Source organism: Misgurnus anguillicaudatus, chromosome 8, assembly GCF_027580225.2.
Source record: "Misgurnus anguillicaudatus chromosome 8, ASM2758022v2, whole genome shotgun sequence".
Lineage (NCBI taxonomy): Eukaryota > Metazoa > Chordata > Actinopteri > Cypriniformes > Cobitidae > Misgurnus > Misgurnus anguillicaudatus.
The window spans coordinates 9,444,285-9,466,772 of NC_073344.2; the positions used below are offsets into that span (position 1 = coordinate 9,444,285).

The 22,488-nt window shown below is 37.3% G+C and overlaps 1 protein-coding gene across 2 annotated transcripts; it reads left to right on the forward strand.

The window, feature by feature from the left end:
- Positions 1-46: 46 nt before the first annotated feature.
- Positions 47-20,126, forward strand: orc1 (origin recognition complex, subunit 1). 2 transcript variants are annotated; one of them, XM_055212321.2, is made up of 19 exons: positions 47-211; positions 894-1,006; positions 2,851-2,978; positions 3,057-3,229; positions 3,359-3,743; positions 3,831-4,041; positions 7,048-7,164; positions 7,388-7,444; positions 8,009-8,110; positions 10,533-10,770; positions 10,869-10,975; positions 11,289-11,390; positions 11,477-11,648; positions 11,742-11,849; positions 11,952-12,101; positions 12,206-12,325; positions 14,539-14,708; positions 18,922-19,009; positions 19,394-20,126. In XM_055212321.2, the coding sequence occupies exons 2-19, from the start codon at positions 909-911 to the stop codon at positions 19,586-19,588; spliced, it is 2,721 nt and encodes a 906-aa protein (XP_055068296.2). In that variant the 5' UTR covers positions 47-211; positions 894-908; the 3' UTR covers positions 19,589-20,126. The 2 variants fall into 2 exon arrangements, with proteins under 2 accessions (XP_055068296.2, XP_055068297.2); XM_055212322.2 differs by lacking the exon at positions 7,048-7,164 and having other exon boundaries at positions 48-211.
- The last annotated feature ends 2,362 nt before the right edge of the window (positions 20,127-22,488 follow it).

The window sequence follows — 22,488 nt, forward strand, 5'->3', positions numbered from 1 at the left end:
GGAAGGGTCAAATGGGAGGAGAATTTTTTTCTGTCCAATCAAATACTCGTCACATGTTATCTGCGCGCGAAATGGTCGTATGACTAGCTCGCTTGTTTTATGTTTGTCGTGGTTTTTAGTATGTGTTTAACTTTGTACATATTTTAATGTAAGTATCGCGTATTTAGGCGTTAAATAAGTAAATTATTACGATTGCAAACGACTTCAACTGGTAAGATAAAGCGGTTCATGTCGTTAAAAGTTTTGTAAATAGTGTGAATGACAAGGCGTTTACATAGACATATCCGTTTGTTATAAACACATTAATGTTAATATTAATTTTTGGATACTTAATCCTAATGTAGCAGACATTGTAACTGTTTGAACTGTAAGTTTTCTGGTTAGTTAAGTTACTTTTGCAGTTTTTGCTACATTTAACTTCTCTTAAGTTCTAAGTTAAAGGGATAGTTCACCCCAAAATGAACATTCTGTCATCATTTACTCACTCTCATGTTGTTACAAACCTGTATAAATTTCGTTGTTCTGATGAACACAAAGGAAGATATTTTAAGAAATGTTTGTTACTAAACCGTTCGTGGACCCCATTTACTTCCATATTATTATGTTTTCCTATTATGGAAGTGAATGGGGTCCACGAATGGTTTGGTTACAAACATTTCTCAAATTATCTTCCTTTGTGTTCATAAAATGTGACAATTTTTTGACACATTTTTTATACAGCTTTGTAACAACATGATGGTGCGTAAATAACAACAGAATTTTCATTTTTGGATGAACTATCCCTTTAAGATCTGACACGTTCAATCTGCTAAATGGATTTCCAATTGAAATCACAGTGGATTCTTAACAGATAAGACAGGATTCAGTGTTACTAAGTTTTTTCTGTAATACAGGCCCTGATCTGTACCATGAGCCGCTATTTCACAAGATTAAGAGTGAGAAGATCTTACAAATGGAATGGTGCACCTATCAGTGAAGACAGAAAGCTGAGAAGACTCTACTATAAGTAAGTGCAAAGTCATGTTTAAATAACGTTGAACTCAAATAGATTTAAAACCAATAACACCTGTAGATAATTCATTTCCAGGCCTGAAAATGTTAGCGACATTGCTCTAGAGAATATAACTTTTCCTATTTATATTGGGATAAAAAGTGCACAGAAATTACAGAAAGTTTTCTTTATGACTTAAAAATAAATAACTTTTTGTCAGATGCGTTTCATGAATATGCAGATTCCTCAGGATTTAAACTAGGGATGCTCCGATCGATCGGCCGATAACGCTTGCTATGTTTCTCAATGAATTACTGTGAAATGCCACCACATCCAAATGCCAGGGGGCGCTCTCGTGCAGAAACTCAAAATGCGCTGTAGACGAAGAACAATACACACGCAGCTATGATGAGACGCAGCTCCATGAAATGGCTGAAGGATATATTTATATTGCTGTTTTTCAAACCTTTTCAGGTATTTTCATGATAATAAAGAATATGCTAATAATTATGTTTGACGAGTGTTGCTTTTTCAAATGCATGTTATAAACGACTCAAACTAACAGTGATTTATATCGATAAGGACTTACTGATCAAAAGCCGTAGTACATGAAATAGCTGTAATAAGATCGGCTATCCGATTAAGAATAGTGATCGGCCACGTATTATTAGTGGAGATCGGCATTGATCGGAGCATCCCTAATTTAAACTCAACCCCTTGGCATTATTAGAAGGGAATTATTAGTTACTTCCCAGCAAACACAAAAACTTTACAAAAAACTTTTTTTCATGTTATGAAAAGGTTGTGATGACGTTATTTTAACACCTAAATAAAACGTCTAACAAATGGTTCATTTCGGTCTGGTTTTGTTTTCATAGTAAACAGACGTGATATTTACATTTTATTCCAACGTTATGATTACGTTATTTTAACACCTTAAAAAACATCTAACAAATGGTTCATTTCCGTCTGGTTTTGTTTTCGAAGTAAATTGACGTGATATTTAATTTTTTTAAAGAAAACGTTCCAATTAGGTGCTTTAAGGGACACGGAGCAAAAAATAAATACAGTTTAGTTTCACGTGCGCACATGAAACTTTTGCGTGCTCATCTGAAACTTTTGCGTGTGCACACGAAACTACCACGTTTAGTTTTGCGTGCTCACGTGAAACTTTTACGTGCACACACGTGGTAGTTTCACATGCGTGTGCGAAAGTTTACGTGAGCACCCGAAACTAAACGTGGTTTGAAGTCATTTAAATTCTGCACATGAGGGCTTCGCGTGAGCAGAAGGAGCAGCTTTATGAAATGTCTACAGGAATATTTATATTGCTGTTCTTCAAATTGTTTAAGATATTTTCATAAAAATAAGGAATATTTTGAATGATTTTGTTTATCAAGTGTTGCTTTTTTAAATGCACGTTATAAACGACTCCGACTCATAATGATTGTAGATTGATAAGGACTTCCTACTGACCAAATGCGTAGCACACGCACAAGCTGTGCATGAAACAAAGAATCGCAGCCTTGCGATTCAGAATCGATTTCAGACAGGCATTTTTAATGGGACACATGTTACATCCCTAGTGAGCATATGAAACTAAACTTTAGAATTTTTTTTATTCCAATGTCGCCTTAGGGGCTCGGTACTTTTACATTGTTTTAAAAACTTCTTTTTTCGTTACTTTGTTTTTTTTTTTAAATTAGGGTGTGATTTTAAAAACATTTTTAGAATGTTGTGCTCCAACATTACCTAATTACAACCAAAATACAATGTTGTGAAACGTAAAACGTTTTGTGTTTGCTGTAATTTTTAACGTGACTGTAAAAAGCAGTGATGATCAATCATGTCTCGCACAGGTCCTTGACCATTTCTGTGGAGGGAAGGCCTGAAAATGCAAAGGTGTCTTTAGGCCAGTACATTCTAATTGAAGGAGATGATGACGACAATCCCTTTGTTGCACAACTTGTCAAACTCTACTCTGATGGTAGGAATATCTACGGTCGTATTTCATATAGAATTGACAGCATAGTTCCTTGTTAGTAAATGAAACATTTGTTTCCAGATTCAGGGAAAAAGAAGACTGCTGTGGTCCAGTGGTTTGTGCGGATGTGTGAGGTACCTCAAAACAAAAGAAAGCTTTTGGGCAGAGACCCCCATCCTCAGGAGATTTTTTACTACCAGGAACACTCTTGTGATAATGAAGTGGATGCAGAGACCATCCTTGCAACAGTACAGGTGCAGAAAGATTTGTGACCTTTCTAATGCAGCTCATATTTACAAAATTAGACCACTTTAGATATTTTGCTTATCTGAAAGGGTATTTTAGTTCATTCTAAACAAAATCTGTTATTTTTAAATCTGTAGATTCAGCATGTCTCAGCTGAAGAGCCTTTCCCAGAGGAAAAGAGCAAAGACACCCTCTTTGTCAAACTCTCGTGGGACACTAAAGCTTTCCATCCATTGGACCCTGAGCTAATGCAGCCACCTCAGAGCCCTAAATCCCCTCCACCGTCCTCACGCAGACCCCAGACTCGCATTCTTCCGACTCCGGACCCCACGGTAATGAAGAGGGCAATGTCAGGCGTCTTAACCCGTGGCAGCATGAGTGCCGGCAAGATTAGCACAGTCGAGGCGGAGGCGGAGTCTCTCCACTCTGCCTCCAAACTCTCTGCAGCTAAAGCTCTCAGCGCAAAGAGGAGAAGCAGGGCTGCCTCCGGACCGCATGTTCGCAAGAAGTTGGACTTGTGCAGTGAGTGACATTTTTCATCAATTTTAATATGTCCGACCAGATCGCTTACATAATCTGTATAAAGATAGTTCTGTTATATAATTGTAGGTCCGAGTAAAAACAGGACTCGAGATGAAGTTCTGGGTGAGATTCTTGATGAAGACCTAAAAAGCAACGATGAGACCACAAGAAAGCTTACGTCTAAGTTGAATACTTCTCCGACGGGCCGCATTTCCATTTCTATTAGATTGACCCCTCTGTCCTTAGACACTATTGAAAAAGCCACCACAGCCGCACAGGAAAATGACCGTGCATCCAGGTACGTCTATACATAAATGTTATGCATCTGTTGACACAATGTCTTCATAATACATGTTGAGTTCATAATACCTTAAAATGTTTAGCTTGTCATGTCTAACTGTTATGCCATGATCACACTGAACTTTTTGTTTCATTGATTTCTATTCATACGCATGTGAGTGCGTCAAACTGAAAAGGCAAGCTTGTGCTAAAAAATTAACTTTATGTCTGGTTGGATCCCATATACGCAGGGTCTGCATAGTAATTTTGCATGCCGAAAGTCTAGTATGACCACGGCTTTACAGTTCAACGGTTAACTGATATAATGGTAAAATGTGTAATATTAATTTTTAAAGAAACATTTTCTCCAACTTTAAAAGGTTAAATCGCAGCGGCAATAAGTTATTTGAAAAGTTTGGTTCCAAAACGCGATAAACGGCATTAAAAAAAAAGTTTACGCCAAAATCAGTATTGTATCTGGTCAGTATTAAAAACTACATTTCCTAATTTTATGCAAAATACCATATCCACTGTGTTATTCTGTCACCTTTTCTCCCTTTTTCCCCCAAACGTGATAAACTCCACTCCTTCTTCTCTGCAGAATGCAATAAATCCACTCAACCAATCACAGTGCACCATTCCACGCATTGTAAACAATAAGGGCACCTCTTTGAATACACACTGAATCCAGTTTTCCTCATCTACTTTGTACTTCATGATCAACAAACAAACAAAAACAAAATAATACTTTTGATGGCATTGATAAACCTGTGGTGGTTTTCTGTGGTGGGGAAGAAACAGAAGCCATCAAAATCTGATGATTTACGTCAGAGGCCATTGGGCGAAGGAAAAATGCCGGCTGTTGCTTATTCTCACACAACAGCATCAAGTTTCTGTCATGCTAACACATTGACCCCAAGGGATCTTATGAAAATTTACTTTCCATTATTTTCCTCAATTAATGAAAATCGAGTTAAAAAATGAATTATTTTTTTTAATCAGTGTATACCACTCGTCAACTAAATGAATATAACATGGCAAAGATGAATGCACATTTATATATTGATTCAATAGATTTATAGCATTTTGACAAAAACTTGCATTTTGCGGAAATAATAATCAGTTTGTGTGAATCTTTGTAAATCAAATTATAAATTTGATTTTTATGTTATTGTAACCTTAAGATGCTATGTATAAGTTTGTAACAGAAAATAGTGGTTTTCATCTTGTCACTTTCTTGATATAGACACACGTTTTAACCGAAATTAGTTAAATTTATTGTGTTTTGGAACCAAACTCTTCATTTGTAGGTTAAGTTTTCCAAAAGCTTATAAACAATGGCTCGATCCCTGCTGCGGGCCTCGGCCTTTCTGTAGCCTGGTTTCCTTAAAGATTTGTGCTACACTTGATCCCTATTTTCTAAATGTCGCAAAAAAAAAATATTGCGATTATGGTGTTTTCATTAACCAATATTACAAAAACTTATTTGTGTTCTCTCGCAATAAGTCATTCCAAAAACCATGTGTTTGACTTCATATGGCGCAGAACAGATCGGCATGCGAATGACAGCAAAATACTGCTAGAGCAGGGGTCTCCAACCTTTTTTGAGCATGGGCTACCACAAAGGATAAAACAATATTGAGGCCTACTTTTTTTATGTTTTCTACTCAAAACCTTTTTTGTTTTACTTTGTTGATTTAATTTTACTTATTGATATGTTTTATCATTGTTCAAAATGTTAACATGCATAAAAGAAGCCAAGCTAATATAAAAAAATTGCTAATAAGGCTATTAATAGAATTTGCTTTGGCGGGCAACTCTAGACTTCATGCGGGCAACATTTTGGAGTCCACTGCGCTAGAACGATAGCATATACGGCACTTGACTCTCAAATCGCTCTTGTGGTATTTTTGAGTCATGCATTTGTCAGTTCTTACGATGCCACATGAAGTCGTACACACCTCTTCTGTATTACCACACCATATTCAAATAGTGATCTTGTGACTTTTACATGTTAAAGGTGCAGTGTGTAATTTTTAGAAGGATCTCTTGACAGAAATGCAAAATAATATACAAAACTATATTATCAGGGGTGTATAAAGACCTTTCATAATGAACCATTATGTGTTTATTACCTTAGAACGAGACGTTTCTATCTACATACACTGAGGGTCCCCTTACATGGAAGTCGCCATTTTGTGCCACCATGTTTCTACAGAAGCCCTTAATGGACATTTTTTTACCAAGTTGTCCCCAATGACATGTTTGTCCGGTGGTGGCTACCGTAGCTTCTAAATGCGTTTCAAAAGCGAGGGGTGAGCAGTGGACTAAGTCGTTGGTTTCAATTCGCAACCTCACCACTAGATGCAGCGAAAATGTACACACTCCACCTTTAAGTGACCTGCAAATGTGAAAATTGCAGTTTTGCCTTATTCCTTTTCATATTGCTTGAAAAACCTCCTCACCCGAGCATAAAAAATATATATTTTTGCAATATATGGGAATTGCAATTTTTATTTGTGTCATTCGAAGGGGAACGGTAACGAGTCTAGTGTGGAGTTTGCATGCTCTCCCTGTATCAGCATGGGTTTATTCAGGGTACTCCAGTTTCCTCACACAGTCTAAAGACATGAAGGTTTGGTGAAATGGAGATGCCCTTGCCAAATTGTCCATCCCCAACTTGTGTGTAGATAAACATGTGTATAGATTAACATAAACATCACGAATATAACTATATAGATGCTGGGATGGTGATAAATAAATTAAAATATAAACACTGGCTCAGTGGTATTTTAAAATTGCTCTTAGTTTGAGCGATCTGAAATCTTGCAATGCTTAATTAACCGAAGGGATCTGTTCAAAGTGGACCTTTAAAAACAGAGGATGGAAGTGTTTTTGGAATTTCTAATATTACACACTTCGCATTCTTTTGCCCTTTGCACTGATCAGTTTAGTTTCAGCCAGTTTTAATGGTCTTATACCTCATCAGTACAGTCTGGTTATATAAGTCCCGCTGCCCTCCTAGTACCTTTTTTGGGCTGCAGCCGCTTGAGGACGATGATCCAGAGCCACTGGTTAGCACAGGCAGAACTCCCCGGAAAAGGGAAGCAACTCCTAGGAGAGCAGGTCTAAGGGGACCAAAGTAAGTAACGTTCCTCTGTCCCTCCTATCTGGGTGTCAGGCACAAAAGCACAGAGGGGATGTAGACTCACTTTTATGGATTGTTTGTCATTACCGGACACAGGGCATTCTGGGTAATTTGGCACTAATTGCACACAACTACTAGTTAAATGTTGTCGTCTGGTGGCCCCTGCTTGTTTTTCGTTAATCTAAAATGACTTCTGTCACGTCTGCTGTTGAAACAGGACTCCATCCAGGAGGAAAGATTCAACTGCGCTCAAAGAACCGACACTTGCTGCTTTGTAAGTTCTTGATTTGTCTTGTATAATAATCCTGCTTTAGTTATCATCAAGTTTATTATGGCTATTGCAGTTGGCTATTTTTTTCTTTGTTTGACCAGTTGGAGGCACAATGTCCCCATTTTAGACTGTAGCCAGTTTGTAAGCCAAACCGCAGTGGAATTATTAGTTCTTTGAGCACTGAATGTCTTGTTTATGATGTTGCTCTAAATTGCATTATTTGTTGTGAGTTGAGATGCTGACATTATGTTTTTGACATGTCATACTATACTTGCTCTACACTGTTCTTTAAAGAACGAAGCAAAAGGCAAATTCTTTCTTAATTTATTCTTCATTCAGGTCTTAATTTAGGGTATGTTTCAATAACAACAATGTATACTGAAAACAGAAAAATCTTGCGATTTGTACAGGTGGCAACCTTGTTAAAAGGATCTCAGTTCACATGGACACAAAAAGACTAATAACGCATGATAGGCAGCTGGCGACGTCACATGGTGTCATGGTTTAACTACAATGCATTTTAATGTTGAGTCTGTTGTTTCCATATATCTGTGCACAAACTTATAGAGCTGAAGAGGAGCATGAAGATTCACCTGTGCAGACAGCTGCAACCCCTCGGTCCAAGAGGAAATCTGCCCAGGTTGTGTCCGCACGCATCCGAAAGCAGCTGTAAGTCCATTTTAAAGTCTCCCTTTGGGGAAAATCATGTGGTGTTTTTAATGTTTTAAGACAAGCCATGTGCAAATTCACTATTCAACGCCATTGCTGGGTAGTTTTGTCCATAAAATTGGAGACAATCTCATTCCCGTGGTTTAAAATCGCATTGGTTTCCAACTTCACAGACATGTAACCAATCACATCAACACAGTTGAGCACGTGGATCAGTAGTTTGAGTTATAGGTAAATGCCACACACGTTGCTAAAACAGTTGCGGAACAGCTGCTTAAGCTCTGTGATTATTAAAGATTTAGTATTAAAGAGGCCCTTCCACATAAAACCGTTTTTACTTGTATTTTTTGATATGTGTTAGGTCCATGTGTGTTTGTGTTGTGTCGTGAATGTGAAAATTAACTTCCGCCTCCTCTGTCAGCTCTAGCCACTGAAAAGAAATAAGCGGAGAAATCAGGTCAGTTTGAAACTCAGTGTGACGTGGAACTGATCGAGGTCATTAATATTCATGAGCTCTTCAACTTGAGCCCGCGCCCACATATTACGTGTAGTTGAGTTAGTTTTCATAACAAGTTACAGCAAGGATGGCTAAACGTCAACCGTACCGTAATCGGGCCATTGTTTTTCGTCGAGAGACATCATTCCTATTAAACGAGGGAATCATAACAGTTGCTACATATTTGGATGTTCAGAAGAACGCTGGATTTGAAGAGAGACTGCGATTAAAAAGCGGATCCGGACAGAATGGCGCAGCTTATGTGAGTAAAGCACTTTAGTACTATGTGTCACTGTAGTGGCCGGTGTTTTCTCTTCCGAGGGACGCGAATTTATGCTGCACACACGTTGAAAGGGTTTATGATAAAAGACACGCACGCGTGTGTGCGAGTAAAACACTTTAGTACTTTGTGTCACTATGAGTTCTCTTTAGAGGGACGCGATTCACGCAAATTCATGATGCACACGCATCGAATGTGATAAAAGACGTGTGTGTTTGTGCGTTCGGTACACGTGTGTCGAAAGGGTTTGTGTAAAAGACGTGTGTGTGTGTGTGTGTGTGTGCGTGCATGCGCTGCTACACGCGCATCGAAAGGGTTTACGATAAAAGACACGTGTGAGAGTGTGTGTTTGTGTGTGTGTTTTTGTGCGTGGGTTTACGATAAAAGACACGCGTGTGTGTGTCACAAGGGTTTATGATAAAATATGCGTGTGTAAGAAAGACACTGTGTCTTAAGACACTCACTTGACATTAAACTGATTACACATGAGATTAAATTGAAAGTTAGTTTGAACGAAAAACTGTTATCCAATAATAGCAGTGGGTGTTTACTTCCAAGTCGTCAATGCAGCCCGCCCATTAAAACGGATCACTTCTCTAACCAGCCTCAAAACCAGGGTACAAAATAGCCTATTACTTATTGCTTTTTATGTTTTTGGATGTAAAAATCATGCAAACATCATGAGTAGACCTCAGACAACAGTCTAAAACAATAAAAACGCCAGAGGAAGGGCACCTTTAAATGGGCATTACCATATTTTCCGGACTATAAGTCACACTTTTTTCATAGTTTGGCTGGTCCTGCGACTTGTAGTCAGGCGTGACTTGTAAGTCAGTATGAATTAATTAATTTTGAAATATATGATCCAAGAGACAACACAACCGTCTACAGCCGCGAGAGGCTGCTATATGCTGCTATTTATAATTTAATGGATTCAGTGATGTGGAATGACAAGCCTGCGAACTTGATGCGCTTTGGCTTATTCTGTTCGTTTAGCCTATTCAGCCTTCTAGTTATGTATGCTATTTTGTGTCGTGTAAATAACTGATCATGTTACGTTAATGTACGGACATCTATTCAGCCTGCGGTTCTGTGTGCCATTTTTTAGTTGAATAACTTGCCTTTCCAGATTAAATGTCTGATCTTCGGCTTGAATTTTGTGAAATTAGTAAATCGCCATCAGCTGCTTTCAGATGGAGCGGCATTTACTACACAGAGCTGTAGTATAAGGAGAAGCTAGGCAAAATTGCCCTCATAATCGTGGAAAATCGATTCCGATAATCTATGCGATTTTGCCTAGCTTTTCTGTGAACTACGGCTCTGTGTAGTAAATGCCGCTCCGTCTGAAAGAAGCTGATGGCGATAATCACGGAACCGGCTTTACTGATGAAACGCGCATGAGAATCGCGGCCGATTTTTTGCACAGCCCTAGTTTTTTTAATTCTGCGAAATTTGGCTACTTTGGAGATCGGTACATATAACCGTTTTGATTTATTTTGGATTTTTATAGTGACAACATAAATATGTTATTCCATAGTTTTGATGCTGGCTTTTGAATTCTTCTCACATTTAGTAAGATTTAGGTCTGGGTTTTAAGTTAATAAGACAAGATTTTTTTAATTAAGCAATGTCTTTTTTTTTTTTAGAAATATGCTGGGCAACAAGGCTGACCTTCAGTCAGATGGTGAAGATGGCGACGATGACGATGACTGCTTCGTACCTGCAAAGCTTGACCTTCAGAGCAGCAGCGACGAGGATGAGGAGGCAAAGATCGACAGTGAAGATGAGCTCATAGTGAAGAGGCGTAGAGGCTCCAAGACAACGCACACTACTGAGAAAACCAGCGTTTCTGCAAGAACGCCACGTAAAACACCCAGCAAAAAGGTACCACAAACTTCACTTCTGCAATCATTTCATGCACCATCACATCAAAATTACATTGAGCCAAAAAATTTATCATTCTTTATTATATTTAACTGCAGACGACTCCAGCTACCCCACGTACACCACGTCACGCCACTCCCAGCATTCCTAGCAGAAGTGCACCAGCCAGAAAGCCAGGGAATGTTCTGGAAGAAGCTCGAGCACGGTGAGTAAAAAACCTAAAAGTCCCACTATGCTAAAACAACATGGTTATGTTGGCCATGCTGGTTGACCAGCTAAGTTTTAGTTGTGGCATGGCTTCTTGTTCACCACTAAGACCAGCATTATGTTAGCATTAACCGGCATAAACCAGTCTGCATCAGCATAAAAATGTATTGTCTGAGTTTGTCATTTTTATTTTCCTTTGTTCCATATATATCCAGTAAGTTCAATACATTTTGTTGAATTTACTAAAACATTAAAGTTGAGATCTTAGATTATTTAAAATGTTATACTTATTCTCTGTGCTTTTGCTACAGGTTACATGTGTCTTCAGTCCCAGAGTCTTTGCCCTGTCGAGAACAAGAGTTTCAGGACATCTACAACTTTGTGGAGAGTAAAGTCATTGATGGGACTGGAGGGTAAAACTCTCATTTAGGTTTACCAGACTCATATCCATAACAAAAGTCATAAATAAAGTATACATATTTGTCCTTTTGTTCTGCAGGTGTATGTATATTTCAGGTGTTCCTGGTACCGGTAAGACTGCCACGGTACATGAGGTGATCCGGTCTCTTGAGCTGTCCGCAGAACAAGATGAGATCCCTCAGTTCCGCTTCATTGAGATTAACGGGATGAAAATGACAGACCCTCACCAGGCTTACGTACAGATACTGCAGGTCTATACGCTGCTTTCTTTCCCCCCTCTCAGTTTACTCATCTTGTTAATGTGTGATATTTTGTGTGAATTTGTGGTTTGCACCTGTTTTTAGAAACTGACCGATCAAAAAGCAACACCTGACCATGCTGCCGCCCTTTTGGAGAAGCGTTTCAGTGCCCCAGCACCCAAAAAAGAGACTACTGTGCTTTTAGTAGATGAGGTAAGACACTTCTGTAACCTTGCTGTTCATATATACCTTTTGTGTATATTGATTGATATTTTCGGCACACATCTTATGTCCTATGTTATGTTTTTCATTTAGCTTGATCTATTGTGGACCCGGAAACAGAACGTGATGTATAACTTGTTTGATTGGCCGACCAGACGAAATGCTCGCCTGGTGGTGCTAACTATAGCAAACACTATGGACTTGCCCGAGAGAATCATGATAAACCGTGTAGCCAGTCGACTGGTAAGATCATTTTTGCGGAGGTATTCAATTATGACTGAAAGCAAATTTTTTTTTTGTGATGGAAATGTGTTGCCTGCAGTAAATGCCTTTTGTCTGCATTTTAGGGTCTGACAAGAATGTCCTTCCAGCCATACACCTTCAAACAGTTACAACAAATCATCACGTCAAGACTGAACAGAGTGAAGGCATTTGAAGAAGATGCTCTCCAGCTCGTCTCAAGAAAGGTGAAAACTATGTCATTACCCATAGACTATATGGGTAATAGAGTTATATAGAAAGAGAACTTATTCTCAGTCACACATCTTATTTTTTGGGGTGTGACATTTTTAAACTGGGTTTACAGTTTTCAGGAAGGCTGGTGTGGGTTACATCTTAGGCCCACCAGTGGTTTCTGTATGAAACAGGTGCATCTAGAGGTGCTTAAAATTATTGTCTTTGTCACACAGATATAGTGAGGAAAATAAGTATTTCAACACCGTGCTATTTTGCAAGTTCTTCCACTTAGAAATCATGGAGGGGGTCTGAAATTGTCGTCGTAGGTGCATGTCCACTGTGAGAGACATAATCTAAAATAAAAATCCAGAAATCATGTATGATTTTTTAACTATTTATTTGTATAATACAGCTGCAAATAAGTATTTGAACGCCTGAGAAAATCAATGTTAATATTTGGTACAGTAGCCTTTGTTTGCAATTACAGAGGTCAAACAGTTTTTCACCAGGTTTGCACACACTGCAGGAGGGATTTTGGCCCACTCCTCCACACAGATCTTCTCTAGATCAGTCAGGTTTCTGGCCTGTCACTGAGAAACAGAGTTTGAGCTCCCTCCAAAGATTCTCTATTGGGTTTAGGTCTGGAGGCTGGCTACTAGGCCACGCCAGAACCTTGATATGCTTCTTAAAGAGCCACTCCATGGTTATCTTGGCTGTGTGCTTCGGGTCATTGTCATTTTGAAAGACCCATCCTTGACCCGTCTCAATGCTTTAACTGTGGGAAGGAGGTTGTTCCCCAAAATCTTTTAATATATGGCCCCGATCATCCTTTCCTTAATACAGTGCACTCGCCCTGTCCCATGTGCAGAAAAAAACCCCAAAGCATGATACTACCACCCCTATGCTTCACAGTAAGAAAGGTGTTTTTGGGATGGTATTCATCATCATTCTTCCTACAAGCACGTTTAGTGGAATTATGACCATAAAGTTCTATTTTGGTCTCATCTGATCACATGACTTTCTCCCATGACTCCTCTGGATCATCCAAATGGTCACTGGCAAACTTAAGACGGGCCTGGACATGTGCTGGTTTAAGCAGGGGAAGCTTTCGTGTCATGCATGATTTCAAACCATGACATCTTGGTGTATTACCAACAGTAATCTTGGAAACGGTGGTCCCAGCTCTTTTAGGTCATTGACCAGCTCCTCCAGTGTAGTTCTGGGCTGATATCTCACCATTCTTAGGATCATTGAGACCCCAAGAGGTGAAATCTTGCATGGAGCCCCCAGTCCGAGGGAGATTGACAGTCATGTTTAGCTTCTTCCATTTTCTAATGATTGCTTCAACAGTGGACCTTTTTTCACCAAGCTGCTTGGCAATTTTCCCGTAGCCTTTTCCAGCCTGTGGAGGTGTACAATTTTGTCTCTAGTGTCTTTGGACAGCTCTTTGGTCTTGGCCATGTTAGTAGTTGGATTCTTACTGATTGTATGGGGTGGACGGGTGTCTTTATGCAGCTAACGACCTCAAACAGGTGCATCTAATTTAGGATAATAAATGGAGTGAAGGTGGACATTTAAAAGCAGACTAACAAACCTTTGTGGATCAGAATTCTAGCTGATAGACAGGTGTTCAAATACAAATAAATAGTTAAAAAATCATATATTGGGATTTCTGGATTTTTTTTAGGTTTCTCACAGCAAATGACAATTTACAAACTAGAAGTGTACAACAAAAACTATTTTCTTCTCTACTAAGTTCTTCCTCTTGTTGCGAGAGGTGGTGTAAACTCAAATATAAACGCTTTTCTTACAAAAACCCATAATTTGTAATAAAGAAGAAAAACAGAAGCACCATTGACTTCCACAGTGGGAAAAATACTACCGTGGAAGTCAATGGTGTTCAAAAACGGGTTGGTTACAAACATTGGTCAAAATATCTTCCCTTGTGGTCAGCAGAACAAAGAAATTTACAGATTTGTAACAACATGAGGGTAAGTAAATGATGCCAGAATTTACATGTTTAAGTGAACTATCCCTTTAAATATTTTTTAAAAAGACAGACATGTTTTTAAAATAAGTAAAATGTAAGTCTTATATATGGCATGGCATGAAGGTGAGTAAATGTAAACATTTCATTTACGGGTGAACTATTCCTTGAGTGTGCAAATATTTTTTGGATCACGTGTGTTTCTGAGTCAGTAAGATGAAATTTATGGTGTTTTAGGTTGCAGCGCTTTCTGGTGATGCACGACGTTGCCTTGATATCTGCAGACGGGCCACTGAAATTTGTGAGCACTCTGCTAGTCACCAGAAGAATGGCGGACTGGTCGGAATGAGTCATGTGATGGAGGCCTTGGATGAGATGTTTTCGTCTTCCTACATCACAGCCATTAGGTAAAGAAATTGTGTATGTCTATGTGATTGTATACACTTTTTACATAGTTGATGTGGTCACAATCTCCTTAGTTGTGTGATAATAAAACATGGCGCCGTCCCGTGAGCTGAAAACCTGAGTTTACATCAATATTTTGCATGTAAATATTTATGTATTATGACAAACTATAGATCATTGAAAAGGTCTAAGCCTCTAGAATACATATTTTAACAGTGTTTTATCAAATACATTCTCTAGGGAGAGTAATTGATTCATTTATGAAGAGAGTGTGCCTCAAAACATTTATATTCTGCTAATGTCACTGTCCCGTCAGTGGGACACCTACGTTTACTTCTGCGTTTTGTGTGTGAATTCTGATCCAATCATGACAAACTATATATTGTTTGATATATTGCCACAGGTCACAGGCAGGCCCACTTTGTTATTATATATTTGTAACACTAATACCTTATCCTAAATAGGGATGGGTATTGTTTGGGGTTTTTTAATACCGGTGCCAAATCGATACTTTTAAAACGGTTCCGGTGCCTAAAGCGATTCTTTGAAAAAATAGTCACAAAAAGATGGTAGATGAAAGTATAGCATAAAACACAATGAAAATTCTTCTCTGTTTGTCCTAATTATTTGTTTATTAATGATTTGCCTTGTTTATTAATAATCATCTTTTAAGACCTGCATTCTTGATTTCTTCATGAGATTTTTGATTTGTGATTTAAATAAAATCTTCTCAACACTCCACTTTGAGCTCAGAAAAATGTTCTATGATTGGTTGTTAATAATCTGTTCAATGATTGGTTAAAGCCTACGGCTGCCGCTCACAAAAAGATAAAGGGCGAGTTCTAATCGAAAGGGATCTTCCCTATTTCCTATTCCCTTCGAAGATCAGATCTCTTTAACTCTCTAGAAAGTTGTGCAATTCTATCTCATAGTGTGGCTAATTAAACACACTTGGCAAATAGAGCAATAAAATACAGCGTCTTTTCCTCTTTATTTGGATCGACTGTTCATGCGACATCCTCTTCGTGAAGTGCCCTTCAATGGCGCAAAACGGCATTTGGAATTCACCCCAAATATTTTCTTATCGGCTTGTGAAACCATTCATGTTTTGACGCTTTCTGCTTGTCTCCGATGAACTTGACACTCGTGACTGCCCCGGCCCATCTCAGGCCAATATCAGCCGTAGTACTAATAAAAACATTAGTGAGGTAATGCGTTTTAGCAAATTCTCTGAAAAAATGTTACCATATTAGCAAAATAAACTGCCGTCAGATCAATTGCGGCATTCACGCGCTCCTCTGAGGATCTCATTTTCCAAATTGTTCTTTTAAATTAGAATATAAAAATAACCTGGACATATGTTCTTACAAAATTTGTTCGTTTTGTATTATTAGGGATGTGCAGATGAGGATTTTCACATTTTAAACTTATTAAACACAGCGCATATTTCAAATAAAAATATATTTGGCAAAGCAGTTCAAAAGTTGGCTACATTTAATCTTTAACATTAGATTATTTAATATAATTTTTGTAAAAAAATCATTATTTATTATTTTTGTTCATTATTACTCTTAACGAAAATCTCAACTCCAATAAAATAGTAGCTTCAATGACAAACTTGCTTATATTGCTTGTTTATTAATAAAACGAATTCGACGGATGGTATCTGCGTTAAAACACAAATAAATGAAAGACTTAATTGACATAATTTTTCATTACTACGAATGCTTACTTGTTCATTAATATATTTTTATTAAAACGGAACATCAATAAATTAGTAAAATGACTCGCTTATTTTAAACAAAACGTTTAACAAGAACGAATAGACGTAAAAATTTTTACCTGCTCTATAACATAAATAAACCGAAAAAGATCCTTATATTTTTCAAAACAAATGATTGGTTTCTGTTTTTTATCAATATAAAACTACAATATTGTAAAATATGAACAAACTCACCTAAGTTAAGCGAAGAAATCAAACTTGAATCCTATGTATTATCAAAGCTTTCCGACGTTCACATTCAAGTGCATTTTGTAAATCAGGAAATGAAGAGTTTGGTTCCAAAACGCAATAAACGCCATTTTTGAAAAAAATGAGTTACTGCCAAAATCAGTATTATATCAGGTCAGTAGTTAAAAGTAAATTCTTAATTTTACGCAAAATCCAATATCCGCCGTGTTATTCTGTCATCTTTTCTCCCTTTTTTCCCAAAATGCGACAAACGCCACTCCCACTTTTTTACAGAACGCAATAACTCCATTTCTGATATTACAGCCCACCGTTCACGCAATGTAAACAAACAATGGCGGACGCGCGTAGTACACGGAGTCCTGGTTTTCCTCATCTACTTTGTACTACGTGATCAACAAACAAAACAAAATAATACTTTAATTGCATCGCTAAACCTGTGATGGTTTTCTGTGACGGGAAAGAAACGTAAGCCATCAGCATCTAACAATTTCCCTGAGAGGCACTCGGGAGACGGGTGCTTGTTCTCCCGACAGCATCAAGCTTCTCATGCTAACACATTGACCCCAGAGGATCTTATGAAAAACTGTACATAATTTTACTCAAAGTCAACGAAAATCGAGCAGGACCGAAAACATTTTACAGTCGATCGCAGTGAAAGACGTTAAGCGAAGACGTCAAGTAACCGCAATGACAGTGATCTTAATATGACAAGTAAGTGTTTTGATTAATAACATTAATGTTTATATTTTCAATAAGTGTGTACAACTAGTCAACTAAATGAATATAACATGGCAAAGATGAATGCACATTTATATAGGCTATTGATTCAATAGATTTATAGCATTTTGAATAAAAACTTGTCATGGATTTATTGCATTTTGTGGAAAAAATAATCCGTTTTTATAATAAATCTTTGAAAATCAACTTATGGATTTGAATTTTTAATGTTATTATAACCTTAAGATGCTGTGTGAAAGTTTGTAACAGAAAATAGTTGTTTTCATCTTGTCACTTTCTTGGTATAGAAAACACGTTTTTACCAAAATTTGTCAAAATGGATTTATTGCGTTTTGGAACCAAACTCTTCAAATTATTTACACCATATGAGTGCAGTATAATTTAACTAGCGATTGTGCTGTGCTTGTGTGATTATGCTTTTTGCGCTACAGAGAGCAAAATACAGTCAACCGTTCATGTATTTAAGAGGCACCGAAATGAGGCACCGAAATCTGATTCGGTCCGGTAGGTACCGCCCATATAGGCTTTCGGTACCCAACCCTAATCCTAAACCTAAACAATCTTGACAAACTATATATCATTGGAAAGCTCTGTAGTTTTCATATTTTATCACCATTTTAGGAAAATTATGACGTAGTGAGAGTAAGTTTCTAAAATGTCACACGGCCACAGGTGGACACAATTTGTTTTTAAATATGTATAGCACTTATTCCCTGTTCTAAACCTAAACAATCTTGACAGACTATATATAATTGGAACACTCAAAGAGTGTAGTTTTCATATTTCATCATTTGTGGAAAATTATGATGCAATGAGAGTCAGTTTCTAAAATGTCACGGGGCCACAGGTCAGAGGCCAAATTTGTTTTTACATATTTATAACACTAAAATTCCACTCTAAACCTAAAAAATCATGACACACTATATATCACTGGAAAGCTGTCCGAATGTAGTTTTGTTTTCATATTTCAAGGTATATAATATTAATTATTATTTAATCATTACACTATATCCTATTATAAATCTTCAAAAATGTTGACAAACTATGTACCATTGGAAAGCTCTAATAATGTAGTTTTCATATTCCAAACCTTTTTGCAATAATAATAATAATAATAATAATAATAATAATGCAGTGACAGTAATTTAATAATTTGTGACAAGAGGATGCAGCAAACCGTTGACACCTAGTTGCTATTGTTGGTAAAACCACTGAAACTGTAACACAGACAACATCTTTTGGCTTCATGTTTGCATTATTATTTTGTGAAATATTTACATTTTTATAATTTTATTTATAGATTAATATGTTCTTAAAATAATTTTAAACTGCCATAACAGTTTATTTATTTAGGATTTCCACCTCCAAACATAAATTGTCTTCTTTAAAAAAGACCAAGTTTAGGCTTTTAGGAGGTGTATATCACATTTTCACTCCCTCCCCACTCAAAAGAGATTTGTCCCACATAAAGGGTTAATGTTTATTCTATTCCAATGTTATTATAGGTGTGCCTCTCTTCAGGAGCAGCTCTTTTTGAGAGCTGTTATTGCAGAATTTCGTCGACTGGGTCTGGAGGAGGCCACTTTCCAGCAGGTAGTTAAAACACATCTTTTTGCTAAAAATGTATTGCATGGCTGACAACGCTGTTAGTGTATGAATGAGTGAAAAGCGCTATATAAATGCAGTCCATTTACCATTTATTAGCTAACCAACTGACCTTTTACCAAGTCATACCCATCGCAGCCCCCTAACTGTATTTACATCTGATTTATCTGAGCACTGAGAAGGTTACCTTAGCCCTAATAAATCAGTTGAATCTGCATTATTGAGACATACCAAAAGGATTTTCACTATGCAATGAAATGCAACATCGAAAAGGCAAAATGCAGTTCTTATGATAAGTTACTTTCACATGAAGTATCACACTTATGGTCACTATTGTTAGTTCTTATTTTTTGTGCTGTCCTTTTCTCACAGGTGTTTGTCCAGCACCAGGCTCTGTGTCGTGTTGAGGGTCTGCATCCGGTGAACGTGTCTGAAGGGTTGGCGGTCTGTCAGAGACTGGGTTCTTGTCGCCTGCTTCTCCTTGAGGCCAGTCGACTGGATGTGCTGCTCCGTATCCGACTCAATGTAAGTCAGGACGATGTGCTTTATGCCCTGAAGGCCGACTGAAAAGATAATTTGGAATTACGTATGACAGTATAGTTTGGGAATTTCCTAGTGTACCCTGTGCTCTAACTGCCAACCGGTTCACTTGTCAAAACGTTCAGGGACCAGATTTTAAAATCTTGTTTGGCACTTCATCGCCGTTCTCTGTGACTGGCCAAAAAACTAGACTCTGGAAATGTGGGATTCCACTAAATGTGGGATTTTGTCCAGCATGTTTTGTATAAGTCATAGTTTTTAATGCTTAATGTTGTGCGTGTATAGTCTTATAAGTTATAAGTTTTAATTGTGTGTTTAATGGCTGTTGGTGTTTGTACTAATTCATAATGTTTATCTACAGTTAACAGTATAATTTATAATTTGCACAGAATGCTTCTTCATAATTTGTTTTTTTAAACATTTTATTCAGCAGAGTAAGTCACAGATTATAACCTAATAATTTGTTTAATATGTACAGTTTCCAAACAGTGTACAGAGAATTGATTGATTCAGATTTTACTTATGTTGTCTTCATTCAATAAAGTTACTGTTCAAGCTTAAAAAATATGAGGTGTCATATGTTTTATAATCATTTTGTTACAAACAAAATATATAGAAGGCATAATTGCTCAAATTAAAATCAAATATAAAAGTTACTTTTGTCTGTTTAAGAAATGTTTCATTCTGAATAACATTTAAGTTCAATGTAGTGACATACCTTATTCAAGTTTGCATCATTATAGAGTTTTTTAAAACCCATTATAAATGTTAGAAATTTATTGCCGAAACATTTTACAAAGAACGAACTGTGTAGTACTGAATTGTGGAGTTGAACCGATAAAGGGGACATATAAAAAAAATCAGACTTTTTTCATGTTTATGTGCTACAATTGGGTCCCCAGTGCTTCTGTCAAGCCAGAAAATGAGAAGAGGATCAACCCAGTAACTTAGTTTTGGTAAACCCATTCTCTGCAAGCATGTAAGAAAATAGGTAATTGAAATTTGGCTCCCCTTTTAATGTCAGAATGAGATAATACCGCAACATAATCTGCACTATCCAACCACAGCACTGCCATTTAGTGCAGAGATCAGCTCATTTGCATTTTAAAGGACACCCAAAAATGGCACGTTTTTGCTCACACTTACAAAGTGGCAATTTTAACATATTAAAATAAATTATCTATATGGTATTTTGAGCTAAAACTTCACATACGCACTCTGGGGACACCAAAGATTTGACATCTTACAGGGCTCCAGACTAACTTTTTTCACTAGGAGCATTGTGGCCCCCAACTGAAAATTTTAGGGGCACAACCAGAAAATTTAGGGGCACACACCGTAAATCAACATGCTAACCAATTATTCACATTTCTACTGTATTACTAATAAATACTTTGATGATAGATGCAGAAAGTACAATGTGCTGTTTCAAATTCAGTGTCACATCACATCAAAAAAATTTTACTTTAAGGTCAAATTTACTGGTCGCACATGTGCGACTGGATGTAAAATTCAGTAGCACACTCAAATTTTGTTGGCAAAATGCGACCATTTGGTAGCAGTCTGGAGCCCTGTCTTAAAAAGGCTTGTGAAATGTCCCCTTTAAACAGTTTTTGCACATTTCTGTCTTAAAGGTGCAGTGTGTAGATTTTAGCGGCATATAGCAGTAAGATTGTGGATTTTCACATTTTCTGTGATGTGGCAAACTCAGAACACCATATTTAATATAACTTTACACTGACTTTAACAAAAAAAAAAGATTTAATACAGAGTTTGTACAAAATAAAATAAAAGCACATGTACATGAATAATACAAAGTTGGATGTCTAAGTTTACACAGTTTTTCAGTGTAATGAAATAAACTATTCCTTTGAATTAATGTTCCTTAAAGGAATAGTCTACTCATCTTCAACATCAAAATGTTATCACCTCAACCAAGAATTGTTGACGCATCCCTCCATCATCTGTGCGCGTGCATGTAAGCGCTGGAGTGCGCTGCGACACTTCGATAGCATTTAGCTTAGCCCCATTCATTCAACGGCACCACCGAGAGACAAAGCCAGAAGCGACCAAACACAGCAACGTTTTTCCTATCCAAGACGAGCAGCCACACGAGCAAGTTTGGTGGTACAAAACAAAACGTAGCGCTTTTCTAAGCTGATTCAAAAGAGGAACTATATTTTATGGCGTAACAGTCACTTCTAACTTTATCTCTGAATGGTACCATTGAATGAATGGGGCTAAGCTAAATGCTATCGAAGTGTCGCAGCGTGCTCCAGCGCTTACGTGCATGCACACAGATGATAGAGGGATGTATCAACAATTCTTAGTTAAGGTAATAACATATTTTAATATTGAAAATGAGTAGACTATTCCTTTAATTTGAATGCATTACACAAATGTGACTCTGTCTGTAAAATCCAGGCTAAAATCCCATAATTTGTGATTAGGATCATCAAAGTTTGATTTCAATCAGGGTATCTTCCGTCCATTCCATATACGTTTTCAAATCAAAAACGAAAAAAAAACTATTTTCATTCAGAATTTCCATTCATAAAATGAAAAAAATAAAGGCTGTTTTAAAAAGAAGGAATCGATTAAATGTTCTATATTTGGTTTCTTTTATTTAGTTTGTGTCTAACTTCTTAAAACTAAATTGTGAAAAAAAGAAAAAGCTACATTTTCAATGAAGGAGCTATCATTTTTCACCGTTAACGGTGGGGAAAGCATCTTTACCAGGGCACACGCATGTAATCATTAAGATTTTTAATGATCTTATGATTTTTGCACATCTTTTATAAGGCGTACAAAAGCTAAAAGTCACTTTCACGTTGATAGCCATCTGCCAGTAGCTTGAAATTCATGATCACTATAAAAGATAACCCACCTCATCACCCCCAATATCCAGCCACAATTATCATCAATAA

Bases quoted from the DNA above. Each gene is read 5' to 3' on its own strand.
- orc1 (XM_055212321.2), top strand. From the start codon at position 909: ATGAGCCGCTATTTCACAAGATTAAGAGTGAGAAGATCTTACAAATGG. The intron at 2,979-3,056 runs GTAGGAATATCT...ATTTGTTTCCAG, and splicing joins TGTCAAACTCTACTCTGATG to ATTCAGGGAAAAAGAAGACT. The intron at 12,326-14,538 runs GTGAAAACTATG...ATGGTGTTTTAG, and splicing joins TCCAGCTCGTCTCAAGAAAG to GTTGCAGCGCTTTCTGGTGA.